The sequence below is a fragment of the Rhinolophus ferrumequinum genome, chromosome 3 (genome assembly GCF_004115265.2).
Source record: "Rhinolophus ferrumequinum isolate MPI-CBG mRhiFer1 chromosome 3, mRhiFer1_v1.p, whole genome shotgun sequence".
Taxonomy (NCBI): Eukaryota; Metazoa; Chordata; class Mammalia; order Chiroptera; family Rhinolophidae; genus Rhinolophus; species Rhinolophus ferrumequinum.
Window position 1 is genome coordinate 2,454,890 of NC_046286.1, and position 22,652 is coordinate 2,477,541.

At 57.9% G+C, this 22,652-nt stretch overlaps 1 protein-coding gene across 1 annotated transcript in view; it reads right to left on the reverse strand.

The window, feature by feature from the left end:
* TNXB (tenascin XB) overlaps positions 1–22,652 on the reverse strand; it is a 50,705-nt gene that overhangs the window by 956 nt on the left and 27,097 nt on the right. Inside the window, exons 14-39 of the mRNA XM_033095792.1 lie at positions 22,009–22,320; positions 19,196–19,501; positions 17,968–18,267; positions 16,413–16,700; positions 15,810–16,118; positions 14,921–15,235; positions 14,477–14,800; positions 13,772–14,083; positions 12,106–12,402; positions 11,402–11,713; positions 9,087–9,419; positions 8,382–8,693; positions 6,610–6,927; positions 5,905–6,216; positions 5,039–5,326; positions 4,371–4,649; positions 2,820–3,107; positions 2,160–2,495; positions 1,761–1,883; positions 1,499–1,642; positions 1,203–1,322; positions 940–1,083; positions 716–846; positions 460–589; positions 215–366; positions 29–125 (exon numbers count right to left, since the gene is read on the reverse strand). Of these exons, the coding sequence (XP_032951683.1) occupies positions 29–125; positions 215–366; positions 460–589; positions 716–846; positions 940–1,083; positions 1,203–1,322; positions 1,499–1,642; positions 1,761–1,883; positions 2,160–2,495; positions 2,820–3,107; positions 4,371–4,649; positions 5,039–5,326; positions 5,905–6,216; positions 6,610–6,927; positions 8,382–8,693; positions 9,087–9,419; positions 11,402–11,713; positions 12,106–12,402; positions 13,772–14,083; positions 14,477–14,800; positions 14,921–15,235; positions 15,810–16,118; positions 16,413–16,700; positions 17,968–18,267; positions 19,196–19,501; positions 22,009–22,320 (6,582 nt within the window). The remainder of the gene's footprint in view (positions 1–28; positions 126–214; positions 367–459; positions 590–715; positions 847–939; positions 1,084–1,202; positions 1,323–1,498; positions 1,643–1,760; positions 1,884–2,159; positions 2,496–2,819; positions 3,108–4,370; positions 4,650–5,038; positions 5,327–5,904; positions 6,217–6,609; positions 6,928–8,381; positions 8,694–9,086; positions 9,420–11,401; positions 11,714–12,105; positions 12,403–13,771; positions 14,084–14,476; positions 14,801–14,920; positions 15,236–15,809; positions 16,119–16,412; positions 16,701–17,967; positions 18,268–19,195; positions 19,502–22,008; positions 22,321–22,652) is intronic.

Sequence of the window (22,652 nt, forward strand, 5' to 3'; positions counted from 1 at the left end):
TGGCCCCCTATCCCCGTGAGGCACTGACCCAGCCAGAACTCCCCGGAGATGTTCCCAAAGCCGTGGGCATAGTCCTCCCAATCCCGCCAGAAGTCCGTGCGTCCGTCCAGGCGGCGCTGGAACACCTGGGAAGCAGGGGGGCACCATCAGCCTGGGCTCCTGGCACACCAGGCCGGGCCCCGTGCGGACCCCTGGGCTTCCAGCTGCAACCCACCAGCCAGCCACCCCCATCGGTCTCCATGTCACAAAACACGTTCAGGGGCTGCTCGCGGTTGCCATTAAGGAAGATGGTGGTGGTCCTGGAAGTGCCGGCCCCGTTCTGCATCTCCTCCCCACAGTCCCGGGGAAAGGGGATGCGCAGTCCACCTGAGGAGAAGAGAGTGGAGCCAGTCCTTTTTCCCAACCCTGGACCCCTGCTGCCCACTCAGCCCCGGGCCTCAGGTCCCAGCACCCACGTACCTGTGGTGAAGGACGTGGACACGGGCGATGCAAGGCTCTCGCCCCACACAGCCTGGAGCCACGCTGTGTAGGTGGTGGAGGGAAACAGGCCCAGGAGCTGGTGAGAGGTGACCCCTCCTGGGAGTAGGATCTGTGGGACAGAGAAGGGGGAGGTCAGGGGAAGGGAGGTGGAACCCCAGTGGGAGAGGCAGAGGCAGCTCCCCCTGGGATGGAACCCAGGGAGGACAGCTGGCCAGTGGGGCAGCCATGGGGGCACCTGGGTCTGTCCTCCAAGGGTGTCGTAGGTGAGCAGGTAGCCAGTCGGCGGGACTTGGGGCTCAATCCAAGTGAGCAGGGCTGTGCGGGGGGTCACTTCCTTGGCCGCCAAGTCCTGGGGGCCCTCCAACCCTGGAAGGGGAAGGAGGAAGAGAAGATGCACATGAGGCCCTGGGTCTCCCCAGCACCTCCCTTCCCCCTCCCCCCACATCTCTCAGGAAGTACCTGTGGTGAAGATGATGCTGGCTGGAGAGGTGAGGTTGGTGCCCCGAAGGCCATGCACGGTCGCCGTGTAGTTGGTGTGGAGCACAAGGCCATGCAGGGGGTAGTCCACGGCGGTGCCCGGGGCTGAGGCCTGCAGGCGCGGGGCTGGGAGTGGGAGAGCCATCAGCCTCTGCCCCTGCCCTGCCCTGCCCTGCTGGAGCGCAGCCTGCCCTCTGCTCTCACCACCCTGAGCAAGTCCCCTCCAGAGGCCCAGCCCTGCTCACCCCCTGGGGCTGTGACCAGGATGTCATATGTGTCCACAGGAGCCTGAGGGGGCTTCCAGTGCAGCATGGTGTTTCCCGCCATCAAGTTCAGTGCACGCAGCTGGGTGGGGCCATCAGGAACTGGGGGAAGAGAAGGGCTTTAGAGCTGACCCCACTCCTCATCTTCCTAAACTCTGCTGGGCCTCGTCTGCAGCGGCAGCTTGCATCCAACACCCGCTTCCCTTTTCCGTTCACTCTCAGCTCCCACCCATGCCCTCATTTTCTCCTCTGCCCCGCCTGGATCCCGTCCATCTCACCCGTGATGAGGATGTCTGTGAGAGGCTCACTCTCCTCAAAGCCTCGCACGGAGACCACAGTCACTTCATAGCGAGCACCTGGGATCAGCCCCTTGAGTTCCTGGGTCCGGGCTCGGCCGTCCACTTGCACGCTCTGTGGCTCCCCTGAAAACACAGTGAGTTTGGGAGGTGGCCCAGGGAGGCCAGGAGTTGCTCAGGGTGCGCAGAGTGGAGGGAGCAGGAGAAGTGAGAACCAGTGAGGACATGGGCAGAAGGGTGTCACCTCCATCCGCCAGCTGGTAGGAAACTTTGAAGCTGTCCACTCTGGACGGTGGGGGCATCCAGCTGACCTTGGCTGAGGTCTCCCCGATTTCGCTGAATTGGAGGTCACGAGGGCTCTCTAGAACTGATGGGAGGGGTGTGCCAAGAAATGATGGTGAGGACACGGGGCAGGGAGGTTCCTGTCCCAGGATTCCCAGCCCTCCTTCTCCCAGGGCCCCACTGGCTCCAGACATACTCACCACCACTCCTTTCCCCCAGACATTGAAAGGGAAGTCGCTCTGTCGATTCCTCCCAGCCCTCCACCGCTCACCAACCTCCCCTTTGGCTAAGGCACTAGCTTGGGAGTAAAAAGACCCCCCACTTTGGGGCGCATGGGTATGTGCCCAGTGTGGCGCCTTACTTGGGCTGAGGGTACGGGCGGTGCCCTGGACGCTGTCGGCCTTGTGGGGCCCGCGTAGCCCATACAGCGTAAGGCTGTACAGGGTCCCAGGACGCAGGTCCCGGAGCACGGCTGAGTGCCGCGTCCCTGGCACTGTCAGCTCCCGCTGCAGCAGGGGACGAGGGTGAGGCTCCAGAGTGCTTGGTGATGGGACCCCATAGCGGAGCAGGAAGGAGTCAAAGGCCCCGGGTGGGGCTTCCCAGTTGAGTCGCAGGGAACTGGTGGTCACGTCAGTCACAGACAGGTGGGACAGGCGGGGCCCTGGGTCCCCTGGGGTCTGACCGGCAGGTGCCGACCCTGCACAGATTGGGTGGGAGAGAAGGGTTTGGAGACAGAAGCACACCAGCTTGGTGACCTGGGGCAGGTCCCTTCTGCTACTCCACCCTGGACCCTATTTCCTCATCTGTAAAATGGAGCTAATCAGAGGCTGGAACCCACAACAAGACCCATAGTGATGATATACACGTGTAGAGCCACGGGCGGCTTGCCTGCCCCTCCCTCCCCCCCTCCATCGTAGGCTCCTCACGTTCTTCCCCTGTTCACCACTCCTGGGTACCCCCTTCCCCCTTCCCAGACTAGAGGCAGGTGAGGCTAAGATGCAGGGCCCTCGCTTGCTGGTACCTGTGGTGCCCTGAGCGGAGACAGGTCCCAGGCGCTTCCCTTCATGGAGGCCGTAGAGGAAGAACTTGTAGGGGGTGTTGGGCTCCAGGCCTGACACGAGGACCTTGTTCTGGTCACCACCCACGAGCAAGGCCTGGGGCTGCCTATCTGAGTCCCAATACTGGACCACGAAAGAGTCAAAGGGGCCCTTGGCCACGGTCCATGAGAGGTGCAGGGAGTCTGGGGTCTCATCCGTCACCATCAGCTCCCCAAAGGGGGGTGAGGGCTGCTGCTCCTTCTCCAAGGGAGCTGTGGGGAGGGTGGGGGAAGAAGCTCTTGCTCATACCTCAGCCCTGGCAACTTCTGGGAGGCATGAGGGTCTAGGAAAGGGTCCCTAAGTGTGGCTTCAAGGACAGCCAGCTGAGGAGACAGACAGGCCTGACCCAGCCCTGTCCTGCAGGAAGGAGGGTGGGTAGGCCCAGTGTGTGCGGGGCCCTGCCCCCACTCCCTCCCCACTGTGACCAGGTACAGGAACTACATAAGATGCCCTCCTGAGAGAGCAGTGCCTGGGGGTGCTAAGAAGGGCCTCAGCTTTGCCCTTACCCCAGCCCCCTGAGCAGGGAAGTGGCTGGAGGAGAGACGGGCTCCCAGAGGGCATCTGCATCGTCAGGGACATGCCCCCCAAACAGTAAGAGGCAGGCTGGGCCGCCGGTCAAGCTCACGGGCTGCCACTGCCCGCCATGACCGCCCCCTGTTCTCCACCAGCACGGGCCCTCCGTCCACCCGCCTCCCCAGCCCTGCACTAACAGGCCTGGACCAGGGCCGCTGGTGAGGAGGTGTGGGGGACGAAGTCAGGGCCAGAGCTGGGAGAACGAAGGGAAGAGCTCACAGAAGAGAGCTGCCACGGTGGGTGCTGGCTGATGGGGGTCGGGGGAGACGCCTGCATTTAGTCCCCACAATGAGGCTTCAGGGAAGAGACTTAGGGAGTCTCAGGGCCCCAGGACCCAAGTGGCCATGTGCCCCATCCTCGTCTGGCCAGGGTGACTCATGATCCTGGAAGGGGGTAGGGGTCAGTGACCTATCTCCACCCCTTCCTTGGGGGGCTGAGTCATGGGCACAATGACACTAGATTTTTCCATAGTCTTTGCAGCCAAACCCTCCCATGTTTTCCACCTCTTGCCACAGAGTTGGGACAAAGGGAGGAGGATGTGAACATGTCCTCAGTGCCAGGAGCTGTTATTCACAACCACTGTGCAGGTGTGGAGACTGAGGCTCGAGGCAAGGCAGTGGCTTGTCCACGCCACAGAGCTGGCGATCGGAATGCCAGCATAGGTCTGCTTGGCTCCGAGGCCTGGGTTCTGGTCAGTGAATGAAGGAAATAAGGCGTGTAAAATGCCCAGGACAGAGCTTGGCATGCAACAGGGACTCAAGAAATGTTTGTTGGTGGTGTTATGACTGTCATGCCAAGGCTGGAGGCAGAAGACTAAACTTCATGGGAAGGCAACCCGGCCAGCTGTGGGGCTCAGAGAAGAGGCCACTCTGGCAAAGGCGGGAGGCGGGACTGGGGCTCACCTGTGGTGCCTTCGGCAGAGATGGGGCCCAGCTGCTTCCTGCCTGCCAGCCCGAAGAGCAGGAACTTGTACTTCCAATTGGGCGCCAGGCCGCTGATGGTGGCCTCTAGCTGGTCCGCGGCCACAGGCACCACCTGGGGCCTCCCGTCCCTGTCCTTGTACCGGACCACGAAGGAGTCGAATTCCCCCTCGGGGACCGTCCACATGAGGGCCACGGAGTCTGGGGTCACGTCTGTCACTGTCAGCTCCCCCAGGCGAGGAGAAGGTTTTGTGTCTGGGACTAGAAAAGAGAAAGAGGTACATGGAGAGTGACAGAAACAGTGATGGGAGCAGATGAAGCTTCCTCAGGGCTCTGGAAGCCGGTTCTGGGAGTTGGGAGGGGCTGACTAGGCCACATGTCAGGAAGGGGCAGGCAGAGGAACAGGGACAAAAGAGGGGCTAGGGAAGAGGGTAAGTGCACCTCGGGATATCCAAGGAGTAGGGCGGGTGGGAATGAGGGGTCAGGGGAGCTCAGGACTGGCTTTCCCTGGACCCAGTAAAATAAATGGGTCTGGAGGTGCTGGGGTCGGAGTGGGGAGCACAGAAAATGAAATTCCAACTGGCAGCACAAGGGGGTGAGTGACCATCCAAAGCCTGCAGGGGCGAAGGTGGCCTCTGGCCCTCACTCACGGGTCTTTGCCTCTGCAGAAAGTGGGCCATGTCTTTTCTCATCCTGGAGTCCAAAGAGCAGGAACTTGTACTTGCGCGCTGGTGCCAGCCCCGAGACGACCACCTCGCGGCGGTCTCCACCCACCGGCACCGCCTGGGGCTGCCCCTGCACATCCCTGTACTGGACCAGGAAGGAGTCGAAGAGGCCCTGGGCCACCGTCCACGAGAGCCGCACTGCGTCTGAGGTCACGGCTGCCACAGCCAGCTCCTCCAGGCGGGGTGCCACGGGGGGCTCTGTGGGAAGGGAGGCTGGAACACAGCAGAGGAGGCTGTGGAAGGTCCCCGCCCCAGAGAGGGAGTGCTTGCCCCAGGCTATGAAACTAACATTCTAGCAAACTCTTCTGTGTGTAAGCACGAAGCAGTGGTGCCCTGATCCTCACACAGTATGTGAAGTAGCTGCCCTTACAATTAACCCCCCCGCGGCCGGGATCTGCAGCACACAGAGGTTAGGAAACATTCGCATAATCACACAATCGGTATGTTTAAAACAGAATTCAAACCCAGAGAACCTGGGTCCACAGCCACGTCTGAACCACTAAAAGGCCCTGTCAGGGAGCCTGAGGAAACCACACAGGAAGAATTTAGTAAGTTAGAGGCCCCGATCATGAAGGAAGAGAGGAAGCTAAATGTATGAGGCGTTGGCTCCATGCCCACCTGACCCTGACAACTGTCTCCAGCGGTCCTCACTCCATTCAAGTACATATGAGGCAGGACCATGAGCGCCATGTGAGACGAGAAGGCCCACATGCCCCTGTGTGAGGAGTTCTGATTTCCAGGGGGAAAGCAAGAGGGGAGCAGAGGGAAACCGGGGCCTGCCCCTCACTCACCGGTCACGCCCACGGTGGACACGGGCCCCTCGCGCCGCCCCCCGTGCAGGCCGTACAGGTGCATCTTGTACTTGCGCCCCGGCTCCAGGCCCCACACGGTGACCTCGCTCTCCTCACCCCCGACGCGCACCACCTGGGGCCGCCCAGCCCTGTCCTTGTACTGGACGGTGAAGGACTCGAAGTGGCCCTGGGGGACGGTCCAGGAGAGGCTCAGCGAGTCCGGGGAGGATCCTGTCACCATCAGCTCCCCCAGGACGGGCTCCTCGGGGGGCTCTGGGGCCTCCGTGGGCAAGGGGGTCTCTTCCTCTGCAGCTGAGAAGACAGACAGACACAGAGACGGTGAGGCAGGGTCCATGGACACGTCCTTGGTGTCGGGGACAAGGATGGAGAAGCCATGGCCGTGACTGGGGGCCTGGAGTCGGTTCCGAGAAGTCCTTCCTTGGAGCTGGGTGTTCCTGCTCAACTGTCATCTCACAGACATGCCAGAGCCTCAGGGTCAGCTGTGGGGACCCAGGGCAGCACCAGCACGACTCACGGAGGCCCTGCTCTGCCCAGGGGACACGCTGGTCCTCGGGGATCACAGGGCGGAGGCACAACGAGCTGCATGGCTCAGCCTCGAGCAGAGGGGCCCCTGCACCCCTCCCCCACCACAGACAGTGCGGTCCTCCTTAGGCTCCCACCCTGGGGCTTCCACCATCCACTCACTTGTCACCCCGATGACAGACACGGGGCCCTGGCGCTGGCCATCATGGAAGCCGTACAGGTTCATCTTGTACTTGTGGTCTGGCTCCAGGCCTGAGATGGTGACCTCGTCCTCGTGTCCTGGCACCCGCACCACCTTGGGCTGCCCGTCCCCGTTCTTGTACTGGACAAGGAAGTGGTCAAACCGTCCCTCGGGGATGGTCCAGGAGAGATGCAGGGAGTCGGGGGTGGCGTCAGTCACTGCCAGCTCCCCCAAGCGCGGCTTGATGGGAGGCTCGGGGGTCATTGGGGGCGGGACTTGGGTGGTCACATTTTCGGAGTCTGGAGGTGGACAGAAACATGGGGAACAGGTGAGTGTCCTCAGTCCTAGTTCAGCACACAGAGTGGTCTATTGCAAAGGTAAGATGATAAGGAGCAGACCTTGCCATCCACAGTGCCTCTGACTCCTATTCTTACCGCTCCCTTTAATGTCTCCGTCTGTCACCCCGTTGTCACCAGCCTTGCCTCACCACCACCTACAGCACCTGTCTGACCTCTCTCTCTCTCCAGCACCCACCTCTCCTCTGCCCTGGGCTCTCTCCGCTGGGGTCTCGTTGGCATCTCACTCCCTTTGGCTTAAGTCTTTGCTCCCTAAAACTCAAACCCCACCCACAACCAGAAACCTGCTGTGTTCCTGGGCCTGCTCCTATCCTCAGCTGCCATCGCTCAGTGTCCCACTGTCCCCAGAGGCCCTCTTGAGTCTCCTCACTCCCTACACCTGCAGCCCTACCTTCCCGGTGTGGGCCACCTTCACCCCCCACCTGGGCTCCTCCCTCCCTCCTGGTGTCCCTGCCCCTTCCCCATCCACTCTACACAGGGGACCAGAATGGACCTTTTGGTGCACATCTGATGGTGTCAGCCTTACTTACAATCTGTACCCCCGGGAGGAGCCCCTGGCTGCCTGAGCCGCCCCTACCTCTCCACCCCATCTCAGGACCACCCCCCACTCAGCAGTTCATCCACAACCCGCTCAGGTGTCCTGATGTTCCGAGTTTCCAGGCCTTTGCACCAGCTATGACGTTGGTGATCTGACACATGCCTCGTCCTATATCTCCAGCTGTCACCACGCGAACACCTGCTGACGTCAGGTCTCAGCTGTCCTATGGGTACCCCCGGACAGGCTGGCTTCGGCCGTGCCCCCAGGCCTGCTTTGGTCAGACCCACACCGTCCTGTGCCTGATTTGCTGGTTCACAACCTGTCTCCTCCCCACCAGGAGCCTCATTAGCATAAGAACCTGTCTCTCTGCCATGTTTGAGGTTTACCCCTGTGAACTCCCACAGCACTTGATTCAGCGCACCCACATCTTAGCCAACCCATTGCAGTCATAAGTGTGGCAATTCTGGAACCATGAGGTTTGGGGGTGCTGCAGGTAAAGCGCTGTATGCTGAGTGCCTTCTGGCTGCCACCAGGGCCTCGGTCACTCCGCAGAGGCTGAGCCTCAGGAAGGGACCAGGGCTGCAAACGACTCTCTCTGACACATTCTAAGAAAGCGTCTAATTCTGCTTGTTGAGGAGATGCTGTTCAGGGTGCTTCTCAGACCAGCAGCATCAGCACGCAGGAGGATCGGCTAGAAATGCAGCGCCTCTGCCCAGCCCAAACCTGCTGAGCGAGTCTTCCCTTCACCAAGATCCCAGGCCAGTGATGTGCAGGTGGCAGTATTCATGTTTTCATGGACATGTTCATACAGGAAAATGCTTCCAGGGCCTGTCTTCCCCACCCTGCCGGCCTCACTCACCGGTCACGCCCACGGTGGACACGGGCCCCTCGCGCCGCCCCCCGTGCAGGCCGTACAGGTGCATCTTGTACTTGCGCCCCGGCTCCAGGCCCCACACGGTGACCTCGCTCTCCTCACCCCCGACGTGCACCACCTGGGGCCGCCCAGCCCTGTCCTTGTACTGGACGGTGAAGGACTCGAAGTGGCCCTGGGGGACAGTCCAGGAGAGGCTCAGCGAGTCCGGGGAGGATCCTGTCACCGTCAGTTCCCCCAGGACGGGCTCCTCGGGGGGCTCTGGGGCCTCCGTGGGCAAGGGGGTCTCTTCCTCTGCAGCTGAGAAGACAGACAGACACAGAGAGGGTGAGGCAGGGTCCAGGGACACGTCCTTGGTGTCGGGGACAAGGATGGAGAAGCCATGGCCATGACTGGGGGCCTGGAGTCGGTTCCGAGAAGTCCCTGCTTGGGGCTGGGTGTTCCTGCTCAACTGTCATCTCACAGACATGCCAGAGCCTCAGGGTCAGCTGTGGGGACCCAAGGCAGCACCAGCACGACTCACGGAGGCCCTGCTCTGCCCAGGGGACCCGCTGGTCCTCGGGGATCACAGGGCGGAGGCACAACGGGCTGCATGGCTCAGCCTCGAGCAGAGGGGCCCCTGCACCCCTCCCCCATCACAGACAGTGGGGTCCTCCTTAGGCTCCCACCCTGGGGCTTCCGCCGTCCACTCACTTGTCACCCCGATGACAGACACGGGGCCCTGGCGCTGGCCATCATGGAAGCCGTACAGGTTCATCTTGTACTTGTGGTCTGGCTCCAGGCCCGAGATGGTGACCTCACTCTCCTCACCCCTGATGTGCACCACTTGGGGCTGCCCAGCCCTGTCCTTGTACTGGATGGTGAAGGAGTCGAAGTGGCCCTGGGGGACGGTCCAGGAGAGGCTCAGCGAGTCCAGGGAGGATCCTGTCACCGTCAGCTCCCCCAGGACGGGCTCCTCGGGGAGCTCTGGGGCCTCTGTGCTGGGTTCTGTGGGGAAGGGGGTGTCACCCACATCCACCTGGGGAGCTGAAAAAAGAGATTAGGGGTAGAAGCTAGATGGCAACCCGCGTTTCTGGTCAAGTCTATAGGGACAAGAAAGTTCATCCTGCTGCAGTGCTCTTTGAACTGTAGGATTAGTGGCTGGCATGGCCTTTGTGTTGGTCGTTCGGTTACTCATCGTGGAAAGAGCTGAGACCAGCTCCCAAACCCCTGTCATCTATCTGCTGGCAGGCACTATAAACATCCAGAAGGCAATTCAGACACATGGGTCAGGAGCCAAAATAATGCTCATTTCCTTTGACCCAATAATCTCATTTCTGGGCAGTTATCCTAAGAAAATTATTAAAAAGCAGGAAAAAGTTGTATCATAGTAGTTCATTCTGGGATTATTCATGACAGCAAAATGTGTCAGGGACCAAATGACCCGTAGACGATTAATTTTGTTATGGCACTTTCGCCATGAAGCATCAAATAGTCATTAAAGTGATGATTAATGCAGGTTGTGCAGCCACAGGATAAAAGCTCAGAATGTAGCTCGGAGACAAGAAAAAAAGCAAGTGCCAAGAATTAGATGAACACTCTGCAACCTTAAAACACGCACTGCACCGGGAATGTAGACAGAGGGCGTGTTATATACATTGTTACCAATGCTGCTTGTTGGGTCAAAAGGTGGTCTGACAAGAGATTTTTTCCCCAGTTTTTCAAACTTTCTCATCATGTTGCTATATTCTTTTTACTAGAAAAATACAGATTTAAAAAGAAATCCTGGATTATAAAAATTAATAATCTAGGGGAAGGTTAGGTGTGGGGACATGGGTCCCCTCTACTTGGTGTGTGTTTGGGATTCGCCTTGATAGAGGGTAACGAGAACCTGAGCCGTGAAGGAGAATGACCAGCTTACCTTAGAAGTGTGAATAGTTCTAATGTCCATTTTCTAATGCGTTCCCGACTCCCCCCTCCCCTACCACGCTGTGAACACACCTACAGAAATGAGGCCCACCCCCCAGGACTCGGTGGACTGAGGAAAATGGCTCCTCTGTGCACAGTATCTTCAGGGGAGGAGAGTGAACCTCAAAGCCGCTCACATGGTGTCACAGGGGCCACCACCCGCCAATTGTCTTTTTCACAACTAGAAATGAAATAAGTTGCAAGAATGGTGGGGTTCGGGGGAGACAAGGAGTTTAAGAAAGAAGACATTATCTTTAAAAACAAAAACATTCCAGGGTGGCTGGTTGGCTCAGTGGTCAGAGCGCAGTGCTTATAACACCAAGGTTGCCGGTTTGATTCCCACATGGGCCAGTGAGCTGCACCCTCCAAAATCAGATTGAAAACAAAAAAAATTCCCGATTATAAAAGAAATGAGTGTCATTTAAGAAAATTTGGACAAAACAGAATAGAATAAAACAGGAAGAAAAAAGTGCTGGAACATTCTATTCTGTCCCATAAACATGCATCCCATGAGATGTGTGTTTCCTTCCAGTTTTCTCCCCATGCGTGTTATTTTCAAGTGGTTGTGATTAGCATTCTTACGAAAAATTTGGGCTCTTTTTTCAATGTATAATGATATTATAAAGTAATAGTCTTACGTTAAAACATTCCAATGATGGCGTAATAGCTCGTCTTATAGGTGTTACCTAATTATTTAACCATCCCAATGCGGTTAGGTGTTGCGTTCTTTCTTTTCTTTTCTTTTTTCTTTTTCTTTTTTTATTGTTTTGTTATAACAAAGAAGGCTGTGATTAAGATGGAAAAAAAAGAAATTCTGGCACAGTCAGGCTTGGCCTGTGGCTGACACAGTTCCCCTTCAGAGGAGGCCAGTGCTGCCATCAGAAGGAGGCCACGCTAACGGAGACGATGAGGCTGCAGGTGGCAATGGCCAAACCACTAGCCAAGGGCCACAGGTGAGGCCATGAGGGAGGGCATGAAAGGACAGCCAGGCAAGCAGGTTACCCAGGAGGAAAATGTAGTTCTTCCCCCTTCTGAGATACCCTGAGCCCCCTCTCACTCACCGGTCACGCCCACGGTGGACACGGGCCCCTCGCGCCGCCCCCCGTGCAGGCCGTACAGGTGCATCTTGTACTTGCGCCCCGGCTCCAGGCCCCACACGGTGACCTCGCTCTCCTCACCCCCGACGTGCACCACCTGGGCCCGCCCAGCCCTGTCCTTGTACTGAACGGTGAAGGACTCGAAGTGGCCCTGGGGGACAGTCCAGGAGAGGCTCAGCGAGTCCGGGGAGGATCCTGTCACCGTCAGCTCCCCCAGGACGGGCTCCTCGGGGGGCTCTGGGGCCTCCGTGGGCAAGGGGGTCTCTTCCTCTGCAGCTGAGAAGACAGACAGACACAGAGAGGGTGAGGCAGGGTCCATGGACATGTCCTTGGTGTCGGGGACAAGGATGGAGAAGCCATGGCCATGACTGGGGGCCTGGAGTCGGTTCCGAGAAGTCCCTGCTTGGGGCTGGGTGTTCCTGTTCAACTGTCATCTCACACACATGCCAGAGCCTCAGGGTCAGCTGTGGGGACCCAGGGCAGCACCAGCACGACTCACGGAGGCCCTGCTCTACCCAGGGGACCCGCTGGTCCTCGGGGATCACAGGGGGGAGGCACAACGGGCTGCATGGCTCAGCCTCGAGCAGAGGGGCCCCTGCACCCCTCCCCCACCACAGACAGTGCGGTCCTCCTTAGGCTCCCACCCTGGGCTTCCGCCGTCCACTCACTTGTCACCCCGATGACAGACACGGGGCCCTGGCGCTGGCCATCATGGAAGCCGTACAGGTTCATCTTGTACTTGTGGTCTGGCTCCAGGCCCGAGATGGTGACCTCGTCCTCGTGTCCCAGCACCCGCACCGCCTTGGGCTGCCCATCCCCGTTCTTGTACTGGACAAGGAAGTGGTCAAACCGTCCCTCGGGGACGGTCCAGGAGAGGCGCAGGGAATCGGGGGTGGCATCTGTCACAGTCAACTCTCCAAACTGTGGCTTCAAAGCGGGGCTGGCAGGGGGCTCCTCTTCAGGAGCTGGGAAGAGATGCAAACGGAAGCTTTCCTGTTGCTGGAAAGAGTTGCTGAGACCCCAGCTCTCCTGGATTCAGGCCAGAAGCTCTGGGCCTAATTGAAGATCCATTTCTGGTTATGCTTATAGAAGTCTTTCTGCAGCTTCCTTCTGGGACGTCTGATGTGCCAGCCTCCTCCCTCGGAGCCTTTGCATTGACTGTTCTCTCTGCCTACATGCTTTTCCCCCAGATGTCATGTCCATGCTTCCTTTGAGTTTTTGTTCAAATGTCACCTTCTTTCTGGTGCCTTCCCTGAACACCTGTCTAAAATTCCAGCTCTCCCAAGTGCAACCTATCCTCCTTATTTAGACCAAATTCCACAACAAATTGCAAAACAATAATTATGAAACAATCAGGAAATTGTAGCACTACCTGGAAACTTGAGTACTTTAAAGAATGACTATTCATTTTAAAGGTATAATAATTATGATGTGGTGACTTTTACTTGTAAATAGTCTTTTTAAAGAGAGGAATACACTTAAATATGTAGTGTTGGAGTGTAGAGTGTCTGTGATTAGTTTAAAATATTGCAGTGGTCTATCCACACACAGAATACACGATAAGGCTATAAAGGAACGAGTACGACTCCATGTTACAACATGGATGAACCTCCAAAATGTGCCTGGTGAAAGAAGCCAGACACAAAAGATTTCATTTATATGGTATGTCCAGAAACGGCAGATCTACAGAGACAGAAAGAATATTAGGTCGGCGTGGGGCTGGGAGTTGAAAAGGGTCTGGACATGAGGTTTCTTCTTGGGATGCTAAAAAAACAAGATAGTTGTGAAGGATGCACAATTCTGCAAATATACTGAAAATCACTACAAGGTGCATTTTATGGTATATCAGTTACAGTTCAGTAAAGCTGCTAACAAAGAACACAGTCTGTGGGGGAGGGAAGGCAGGGGCTGGGCGTGGCTGAGCCAGACCCGCAGGACCTGACATTTGGTTGAAGCAGGGTGATGGATACAGGAGAGTTCATTATACTATTCTTTCTCTTTGTAAATATGTTTGAAATTTTGCATAATAAATATTAGTTGAATGCAGTAATATTTCAAGGCATATGTGCAAACCCACAACCCGAGTTCTCTCCAGAGTTCCCAGGCAAAGCACGAGGAGTTTTGCACCGGAGGTCGCAAACCAAGGCCTCCCTGAGACAGGCGGGCACTTCCCTGCCCTGCTCCTCCTGCCGGTACCACGCCTCTCACAGGTGCTAAGTGGACAACGAGGGTCAGAGGTTGAGGTTTTTGGGTAATCCAGGGGAGGGGACTGGAGACTGCACTAATGGGACCTTTCTCAAGCCCAACCCCGGGGGCCCTTTAGCCCTCACTCACCAGTCACGCCCACGGCGGACACGGGCCCCTCGCGCCGCCCCCCGTGCAGGCCATACAGGTGCATCTTGTACTTGCGCCCCGGCTCCAGGCCCCACACGGTGACCTCGCTCTCCTCACCCCCGACGCGCACCACCTGGGGCCGCCCAGCCCTGTCCTTGTACTGGACAGTGAAGGACTCGAAGTGGCCCTGGGGGACGGTCCAGGAGAGGCTCAGCGAGTCCGGGGAGGATCCTGTCACCGTCAGCTCCCCCAGGACGGGCTCCTCGGGGGGCTCTGGGGCCTCCGTGGGCAAGGGGGTCTCTTCCTCTGCAGCTGAGAAGACAGACAGACACAGAGAGGGTGAGGCAGGGTCCATGGACACGTCCTTGGTGTCGGGGACAAGGATGGAGAAGCCATGGCCATGACTGGGGGCCTGGAGTCGGTTCCGAGAAGTCCCTGCTTGGGGCTGGGTGTTCCTGCTCAACTGTCATCTCACAGACATGCCAGAGCCTCAGGGTCAGCTGTGGGGACCCAGGGCAGCACCAGCACGACTCACGGAGGCCCTGCTCTGCCCAGGGGACCCGCTGGTCCTCGGGGATCACAGGGGGGAGGCACAACGGGCTGCATGGCTCAGCCTCGAGCAGAGGGGCCCCTGCACCCCTCCCCCACCACAGACAGTGCGGTCCTCCTTAGGCTCCCACCCTGGGGCTTCCGCCGTCCACTCACTTGTCACCCCGATGACAGACACGGGGCCCTGGCGCTGGCCATCATGGAAGCCGTACAGGTTCATCTTGTACTTGTGGTCTGGCTCCAGGCCCGAGATGGTGACCTCATCCTCGTGTCCCGGCACCCGCACCGCCTTGGGCTGCCCATCCCCGTTCTTGTACTGGACAAGGAAGTGGTCAAACTGTCCCTCGGGGACGGTCCAGGAGAGATGCAGGGAGTTGGGGGTGGCGTCGGTCACTGCCAGCTCCCCCAAGTGTGGCTTGATGGGAGGCTCGGGGTCAGTAGTGGGAGGTTCTGAAGGTTCATCCTCCTCCTCCCTTGGAGCTGAACAGAGACAGGGAGAGTGAGAAGGACCTGAGAAGGGGGCAGGTGTCCCCGTGGTGTCTGTGCGTCTCTGGCTCTCACACTGAAAGGAAGCAGGGTGGCACAGCTCCTCTCGCTCACCTGTCAGGGCCTCGACGTTGGTAGGACCCACACGCTGCCAGCCATGGAAACCGTACAAGGTCACCAGGTATCTGTGGTCAGATTTCAGGCCCGAGAGAGTGATGTCATTTTGGTCACCCCTCAAACTGAAAACTTGAAGTTGCCCATCCTGGTCTGTGTACTGGACCTCAAAGGAGTCAAATTCTCCCCCAGAGACCATCCAGGAGAGATGCACGGTGTGCGGTGTGGCCTCGTCTACAGTCAGCTCCCCAAGCTGCGGCTCAGACTCTGGCAGGCTTGGGGCTGAGGTCTCAGCTTCGATTTCTTCCCTGGGGGCTGGTTCAGAGAGACAGGTAGAGATGGGTGACTGGTCTGTCACTGTACCAGTTCTCTCTGAGGGGAGGGCGGGAGGGAAGGAGGTGAGCAAGAGGTCAAGGACAAAGACAGCCAGCTACTGATGGACAGGGATGGATTTTAAAAGCACGGTGCTAAGCGTAAGAAGCCAAAAACAAAAGACTGTATTGTGTGAGTCTGCAAATGAAATGCTTAAAAAGGCAAAACTGAAAAAAAAAAAAAAGGCAAATCTGAAATGATAGAAAGCAATCAGTGGTTGCAGAGGACGAGGTTGGGGGAATTGACTGGTAGGGGAGCAGGCAAACTTTTGGGGTCCAGAGAAAGGTTTTATATCTCAGTTGTGGTAATGATTTAATGATCTACACATTTTCCCAAATTCATGGAATTATCCCCTTAAAATGAGTGAGTTTTATTTTGTGTCAGCTATACCTCCATAAAACTGATCCCTTCCCCCAAACATAGGGATATAGGAAGCTCAGAAATTGTGTGGCTGGGTCAGGCCAGGAGAGCCTGGTGGGAAGGGGGAACAGTGTATTCTGGCCGCAGCCACACTCACCAGTCACAGCGATGGCAGAGAGGGGACCCACACGCTTGTCCTCCCGCAGCCCATAGAGCAACAGCTGGTACCTGTGGGCAGGGTCCAGGCCCGAGACGATGACCGCCCGGGAGCTGCCCTCCACAGGCACCACCTGGGGCTGCCCATCCCTGTCCTTGTACTGGACCATGAAGGAGTCAAACTGGCCCTCAGGGACCATCCAGGAGAGGCCCACAGAGTCTGGTGTCACACTGGTCACCTGCAGCTCCTCCCCCAGACTGGGTTTTGGGGGATGCTTTGTTCCAGGATCCTCCACAGCACTCTGAGTCTCTGAGATGTAGACACAAAGAGGAAATGGCTGAGATGTTTCTGGAAGGCTGACCTCGAAGGGCAGGATGGAGAAGTCTGGAGACAGGGCTTTGCCATGGCTGAGTCCTAAAGGGCTGGTGCTATGGGCTTATGCAAGAAGAGGGGCAGTGGACCCCAGCTGGGGGCTGGGACCAGGTAACAGCCTTGATGGCAGCCACCACAAATGACAACCAATGGCCCTGACCGGGCAGGGTGCCCGACAGCTTCCCAGGAGCCTCCAGGAACAGACGCAGGGCCTGCAGGGGATGCCCTCACCTGTGGTGCCGTCCGCGGTGAGAGGGCCGTGGCGCTTTTTGCCCAGGAGGCCGTATAGGAGGAATCTGTACTTGCGGCCGGTGTCCAGAGGGGTGATGGTGACCGAGCGTTCATGGCCCTCCACAGGCACCACCCGGGGCCCGTCCCTGTCCTTGAACTGGACCACAAAGGAGTTGAAGTGGCCCTCGGGGACCGTCCAGGAGAGGCGCAGTGAGTCCAGGGTGGGGTCTGTCACCCAGAGCTCCCCAAGGCGGGGTGGGGATCCTGGGCTGGCGTCCCCTTGGGCAGCTGACAGAAAAGAAAGGTTCTTATGTTTCTTTTTTTCCAAAATGACTCCCTGACTGCCTCCCGCTGGAGTTGGAAAAACCCACAACTGCCCAAATGATCAGTGCTTCCCCCGAATCTTTCCATCACACCCCCATCCCCACACCATCCCCAGCGGGCCTGTGCCTCTGCCCACTTAAGCAATGTGGGAGGGGTCTTCAGTCCTGAGCCGTCTCTGGGAAGATCCCTTAGCTTGCTGCCTATCTTCCTCATCTTGCTGTCCAGACTCTTCCCACTGCTTAGAGACTACTTCCCTAGCAGGGTGCAGCTTGTCACAGACTTGTGTATCTATTTCCTTTTACCAAGGAGCCCACTCTTTATGATTTGACGGGCCCCTGGGGAAATCCGAGGGTCCTGAGGACATCAGAAGGGCCACAGGATCCCTGATGGGGACAGACAGCAGCTGGGGAAGCATGATATGATGAAGGCGACCCTCACAGGTCCTGCTGGAGGAGTGGGGGCTGCCTACATGTGAGTGGGGGGAGGGGAGAAGAAGGGGAGCTCAGACAGGGACGAATCTGGTGTCTACCCAAGGATCCATCCCGAGGCCTGACGAGGAGCTAGCCTGAGGCTGTCCTGGACAGAGAGGATGCTGACGGCATTGTTATTGCGAGAGTTTTCTGGCAACAGGGGGCCCCCAGGGGCAGGGGAGGTCCTGGACAGAAACACAGGAAAGGGGTACAGCTGGGCCGGGCCCAACCGGGCAGCCAGCCCTGGGCTCCTGGAGTCCCCAGTTTCTGAGGCACCAGGAAAAGGACAGAGCAGGAAAGGGGTCCCTTTGGGGAAGTAGATATGGGACCGGATGGGACTCAGCCAATAGGGTGAGTCAGAGGGGAGACAGCAAAACTGTCAGGAGACGATGGCTACACAGGGCTGAGGACCCACAAGCCCTAGGGAGGCAAGAAAGGCTCCTGGCTCCCTTCATCCCCTTTCTCAGCACCCCAGTTTCCCATGTTCCACCTCCCAGGAAGGAGTCTGAAGGGTCTTCCCCCATTCAACAGAAGCAGAAATTATGAGAGGAGAGGAAAAGTCAGCAGGGGAAACGGATCCAGGAACTGGCCCATGTTCCTGGTTCTCATCTGCCTTGGGCCAGGTCAGGCAGTGTGGCTTTTCCAATGAAACAGGAAGTGGACAAAGGGTAGAGCTGGCAGAAGAGGGAGGAGATCAGGCAGTGTGAAGAGGGGTAGGAAGGCTGGGGCCTCAGGCTCAGCTTCATGGGGGTCCCCCTCACCTGTCTTTGCCTCTACAGAGATTGGGCTGCGTCGTTTCCCATCCTGGATCCCAAAGAGCAGGAACTTGTACTTCCTATTGGGCTCCAGGTCGGGGACAGTGACCTCGCGTTGGTCCACGGCCACAGGTACTACCTGGGGCCTCCCATCCCTGTCCTTGTACTGGATCACGAAGGAGTCAAATTCCCCCTCGGGGACCGTCCATGAGAGGGCCACGGAGTCCGAGGTCACATCTGTCACTGTCAGCTCCCCCAGGCGCGGCTTCTGGGGGGACTCTGTGGCTGGGGCTGGCGGGAGGGGAGCTGGGATCGGGAAAGACATAGAACACTGGCTGTGATCTCTGAAGGGAGAACTCCCCACTCACAGGGCCCCTGGGCTCCCAGGGCCTGAGGGGCCTGGAACTGAGATGGGAAATGGTTACATTTTCACTGACCTCTAACTAAAATGTAGCATTTCCTTCAGTGACGAACACAGGAAACCAACCAGGGGTACTAGCAGTACCTGTGACTCTCACCAATAGGAATCACGGATGTTTTCACATCACCTTAGAATTACTACAGAGACTTCAAAATACTAATTACACTCTCACTACTTCCAAAGGTGGGTAGGTTATTGCACGTGCCACTTGTTCTTTAATGAACAAATAAAGAAGTCCCTGTATTACTAAATCATACATTTGAATTTTAAAATATTCTGATAACTGTATATTGATATAATTGGTTTCCTTTGTAATCCTATGCATTTTATTTTATTCACCATGGCACAAAAATGGTGGAAACTTATACCCAGGAAGCCATGAGGGCAGCAAGGCCCTGGAAGCCAAAGGTGAAGAAATACAGTAGGGCCAGGGGGCTGAGTACCTCTGACAAGGGATTCAAGGAATGGGTGATGTTTAACCCCAATAGAATAACGCAGCACAGGGAGGTGGCAGTGTGTCACGGTAGGTTTGTAAAGAGACGGGGAGGACACAGCTGTGGATAATCAGAGAGGGAGAGAGACAGAGACAGTCTGCTCCGGATCTGGGTCCAGTGAAAGGAAGACTGTGGTCTGGGGCGGGCGGTGGAGAGCAGATGGGGAATGGAGGGCAGGGAAGCTTCCAGCCCCGGGGAGGAGCCCACGGCTCAGGGAAGAGACTAAGATGCCTGTGACCCCAGGAGGACCTGCAGAGCCCACTGAGGCAGGACCTGCGAGAGGTTGTGGGGTGGGGGACTGCCTGGCCCCCTCACTCACCCGTCACGGCTACCACAGAGAGGGGGCCCACGCGCCGCCCGCCATGGAGCCCGTAGACGTTCATCTTGTATTTGCGTGCAGGCTCCAGACCGGGTATGGTGGCCTCACGCTGGTCTGCGGCCACAGGCACCACCTGGGGCTGCCCATTCCTGTCCTTGTACTGGACCACGAAAGAGTCAAACTGGCCCTCGAGGACTGTCCACGCAAGGCCCACAGAGCTGGGGGTCACATCTGTCACTGTCAGCTCCCCCAGGCGTGGCTCCATAGGGGGCTCCGTGGCTGGAGGAGTCTCTTCTGATTGTGGAGCTGAGACAGAGATGGTGGGAGCTGTTAGGAAAAGCCCTTCTTTCTCTTGGTGGCAATTATGTCCGTTGTTTTTGTGGTGCCTGCGAGGCCAGTCTGATGCAAACCTACACTGCCTGGCAACATCTGTCTGGCCAACAGCCCTTCCCTAAGTCCCTGCCAGGATCTGGGGCTTAGGGGGAGCTGTCAGCTGGCACGGAAACCTGGGAAAGTGGCTCAACTTCCATCTGTGCCTCAGTGGCTCCGAGTACCCCCCCCAGACCGCCCTGCTGACTCCCAGACTGTTTGCTCAGCGTCTTCCTTGGGTGCCTAATTGGTGTTTCAAAATCAACAGTCCAAACCCGAGCTCAGGGGCTCCCCCCACATCTGCTCTCTCCTTGGCCCCCTCACCTCCGCAAAACCAAAGCTGCCTTCCAGTGTCTCTTGAGCCCCCTGCTACACCCCAGCCAAGCCGAGTAAGTCCTGTTGGCACTACCTTCAGAAGCTGATCCTCTCCTCACCAACACCACCGCCGCCATCGCCAGGCACCAGCAGCTCTGGCTGGAGGACAGGACAGTCTCCTGAATCACCTCCCTCGCCCACCCTCACCGCTCTTCTGTTCTCCACTGTTAACACATCAGTCCAAGCTTGTTCCTGCCATGGCTCCCATCTCACTCGGAGCCGAAGCCAAGTCCTCACAATGGCGTCTGAGGCCCCACACAATCATCTCTCCCATCACCCCCGCCCCGCCCCCCACCCGACTAAAACATTCCTCATTGTCCACAGATGTTCAGGCACCTTCCTTCTGCCCCGAGTCCCCGCCCCCAGAGGCTGAGGTGTCCCCTCCCTCCTTCAGTCTTTTGCTCCCGGGCCCTTTCCAGCCACGTTCCCACCCACTCACCTATTGGGCTTTGCTATCCCCCCAGCTCCCGTCACTGTCACCTACGGTACCCCTGACATATTTGTGCAACGTAGTGCCTGTCTCCCTCTGCTAGAATGAGCTCCACAGGCAGGAGCTCGGCCTTGGTCATTGCTGTTTCCCCAGCACCCGGCACTCAGGAGTGCTCCACAATGTTTGTTAAATTAACGAGTGCTCTGTATGTCTGTGCTGGGAAAAGCCGAGCTCAGGACCCGCTAGTCCCCACCGCCCCAGAATGAGCTGAGTCGGGGAGACTTCTCATGAGTGATTGGATCTGGAAGGTGGTCCCAAGAGGCAACGGGGGCGGAGTGATGGGGGGTTTCCAAGAGCTTGTTTGTCTGGCTCCTGCGGAGAAGACTCGGTTCCAGACAGAGAAAACCTGCTTTAAAAGTGGGCTGGCTGCTGCCCAGGCCTCAGGAAGACAGGAATGAGCCTGAGAGGGGAGGGCGGGGAGAGGCAGCTGAGTGGCATCACCTCCACGTGTCTAGCAGGTGCTGGATGTAGGTGCTGGGATACGTACTGTATTTCATTGTCGGCCAAACCCAGTTTTCCTCTCCTGGGTCTGACACAGCCCGTCCTTACCCAGGGACCAGAGACAGGGCCTCCATGTCTAGTGTGATGGCCAAGGACAGACCGAGGTCATCCTAGGAGAAACTGAGGCCGCAGGTTCTGGACCTGGCAGGAGCCTCCACCCTGCTACTCCAGGCCCACAGAACAGTAGCTCAGGGTGGCTTTCCCCTCTCCCTACTCTCAGCACTGACTGAAGAAAGAAAAGGATTCAGGAGTTGAAGGTTCTGGAAACTACGCCAACCACGTCCCTGTGAGGTCGGGCTTCGTGGAAGGACAGAAACGTTGCTCTGGAAATCTATCTGTTCTTCAGCTTTTAAATCTGTAATCTTTCCCCTTATAGTAAAAATTGTTTTTCAAAAATGTGTCTTTGTTCCAGTGAACAAAGGGGAAGACGCCCGTTGGAGTGGCCAAGGTGGGCAGGTCAGCCGGGGGTCCCAGAGGCCACCTGGGAGGCAGGTCCTTGTGCTCAGGCTCCGGGCAGGAGGTACCTGGGCTGGGTCCTTTACTGTGGGTGGCCAAGGTGGCCCTGCACTTGGTCCTGGGAGCGAGGTGGGAGGGACATCCTTCCCTGCTGTGAAGTCGTTCACTATATGAGTGGTAAAGACAGCATCCAGCTGCACGGATGAGGAGGCCAGGGTCTCATGCACGCTCTGACCATCAAAGTCGCTGAACCAGCCACAGGGGACAGAGCAGACCCGAGTAAGGAGGGTCATGACAATGACAGTGGCAAACACTGACAGCACGTTCACTCTGTGCCAGGCGCTTTCCGAGAGCTATGTCATTAACTCATTGAATCCCCATCACAGTTCTGAGGTGGGTGGTACAAACCTAAGTTTTCAGATGAGAAAAGAGAGGCACAGAAAATTTAAAACTTGTTCACGGCTGTGGAGCTGAGTGGAGCCCAGTCCCTGTGAACTGCTCTTTCTAGGTCTTCCCCAAGCAGGTGGGGCCACAGGGTTCCACTGAAGCAAGAGAGTAGAGGGCACAGGGAGGCTGGGGCCATCTGTGGGAGGGGAACAAACCAGATCCCACCCTCACTCACCGGTCACGCCCACGGTGGACACGGGCCCCTCGCGCCGCCCCCCGTGCAGGCCGTACAGGTGCATCTTGTACTTGCGCCCCGGCTCCAGGCCCCACACGGTGACCTCGCTCTCCTCACCCCCGACGCGTACCACCTGGGGCCGCCCAGCCCTGTCCTTGTACTGGACGGTGAAGGACTCGAAGTGGCCCTGGGGGACAGTCCAGGAGAGGCTCAGCGAGTCCGGGGAGGATCCTGTCACCGTCAGCTCCCCCAGGACGGGCTCCTCGGGGGGCTCTGGGGCCTCCGTGGGCAAGGGGGTCTCTTCCTCTGCAGCTGAGAAGACAGACAGACACAGAGAGGGTGAGGCAGGGTCCAGGGACACGTCCTTGGTGTCGGGGACAAGGATGGAGAAGCCATGGCCATAACTGGGGGCCTGGAGTCGGTTCCGAGAAGTCCCTGCTTGGGGCTGGGTGTTCCTGCTCAACTGTCATCTCACAGACATGCCAGAGCCTCAGGGTCAGCTGTGGGGACCCAGGGCAGCACCAGCACGACTCACGGAGGCCCCGCTCTGCCCAGGGGACCCGCTGGTCCTCGGGGATCACAGGGCGGAGGCACAACGGGCTGCATGGCTCAGCCTCGAGCAGAGGGGCCCCTGCACCCCTCCC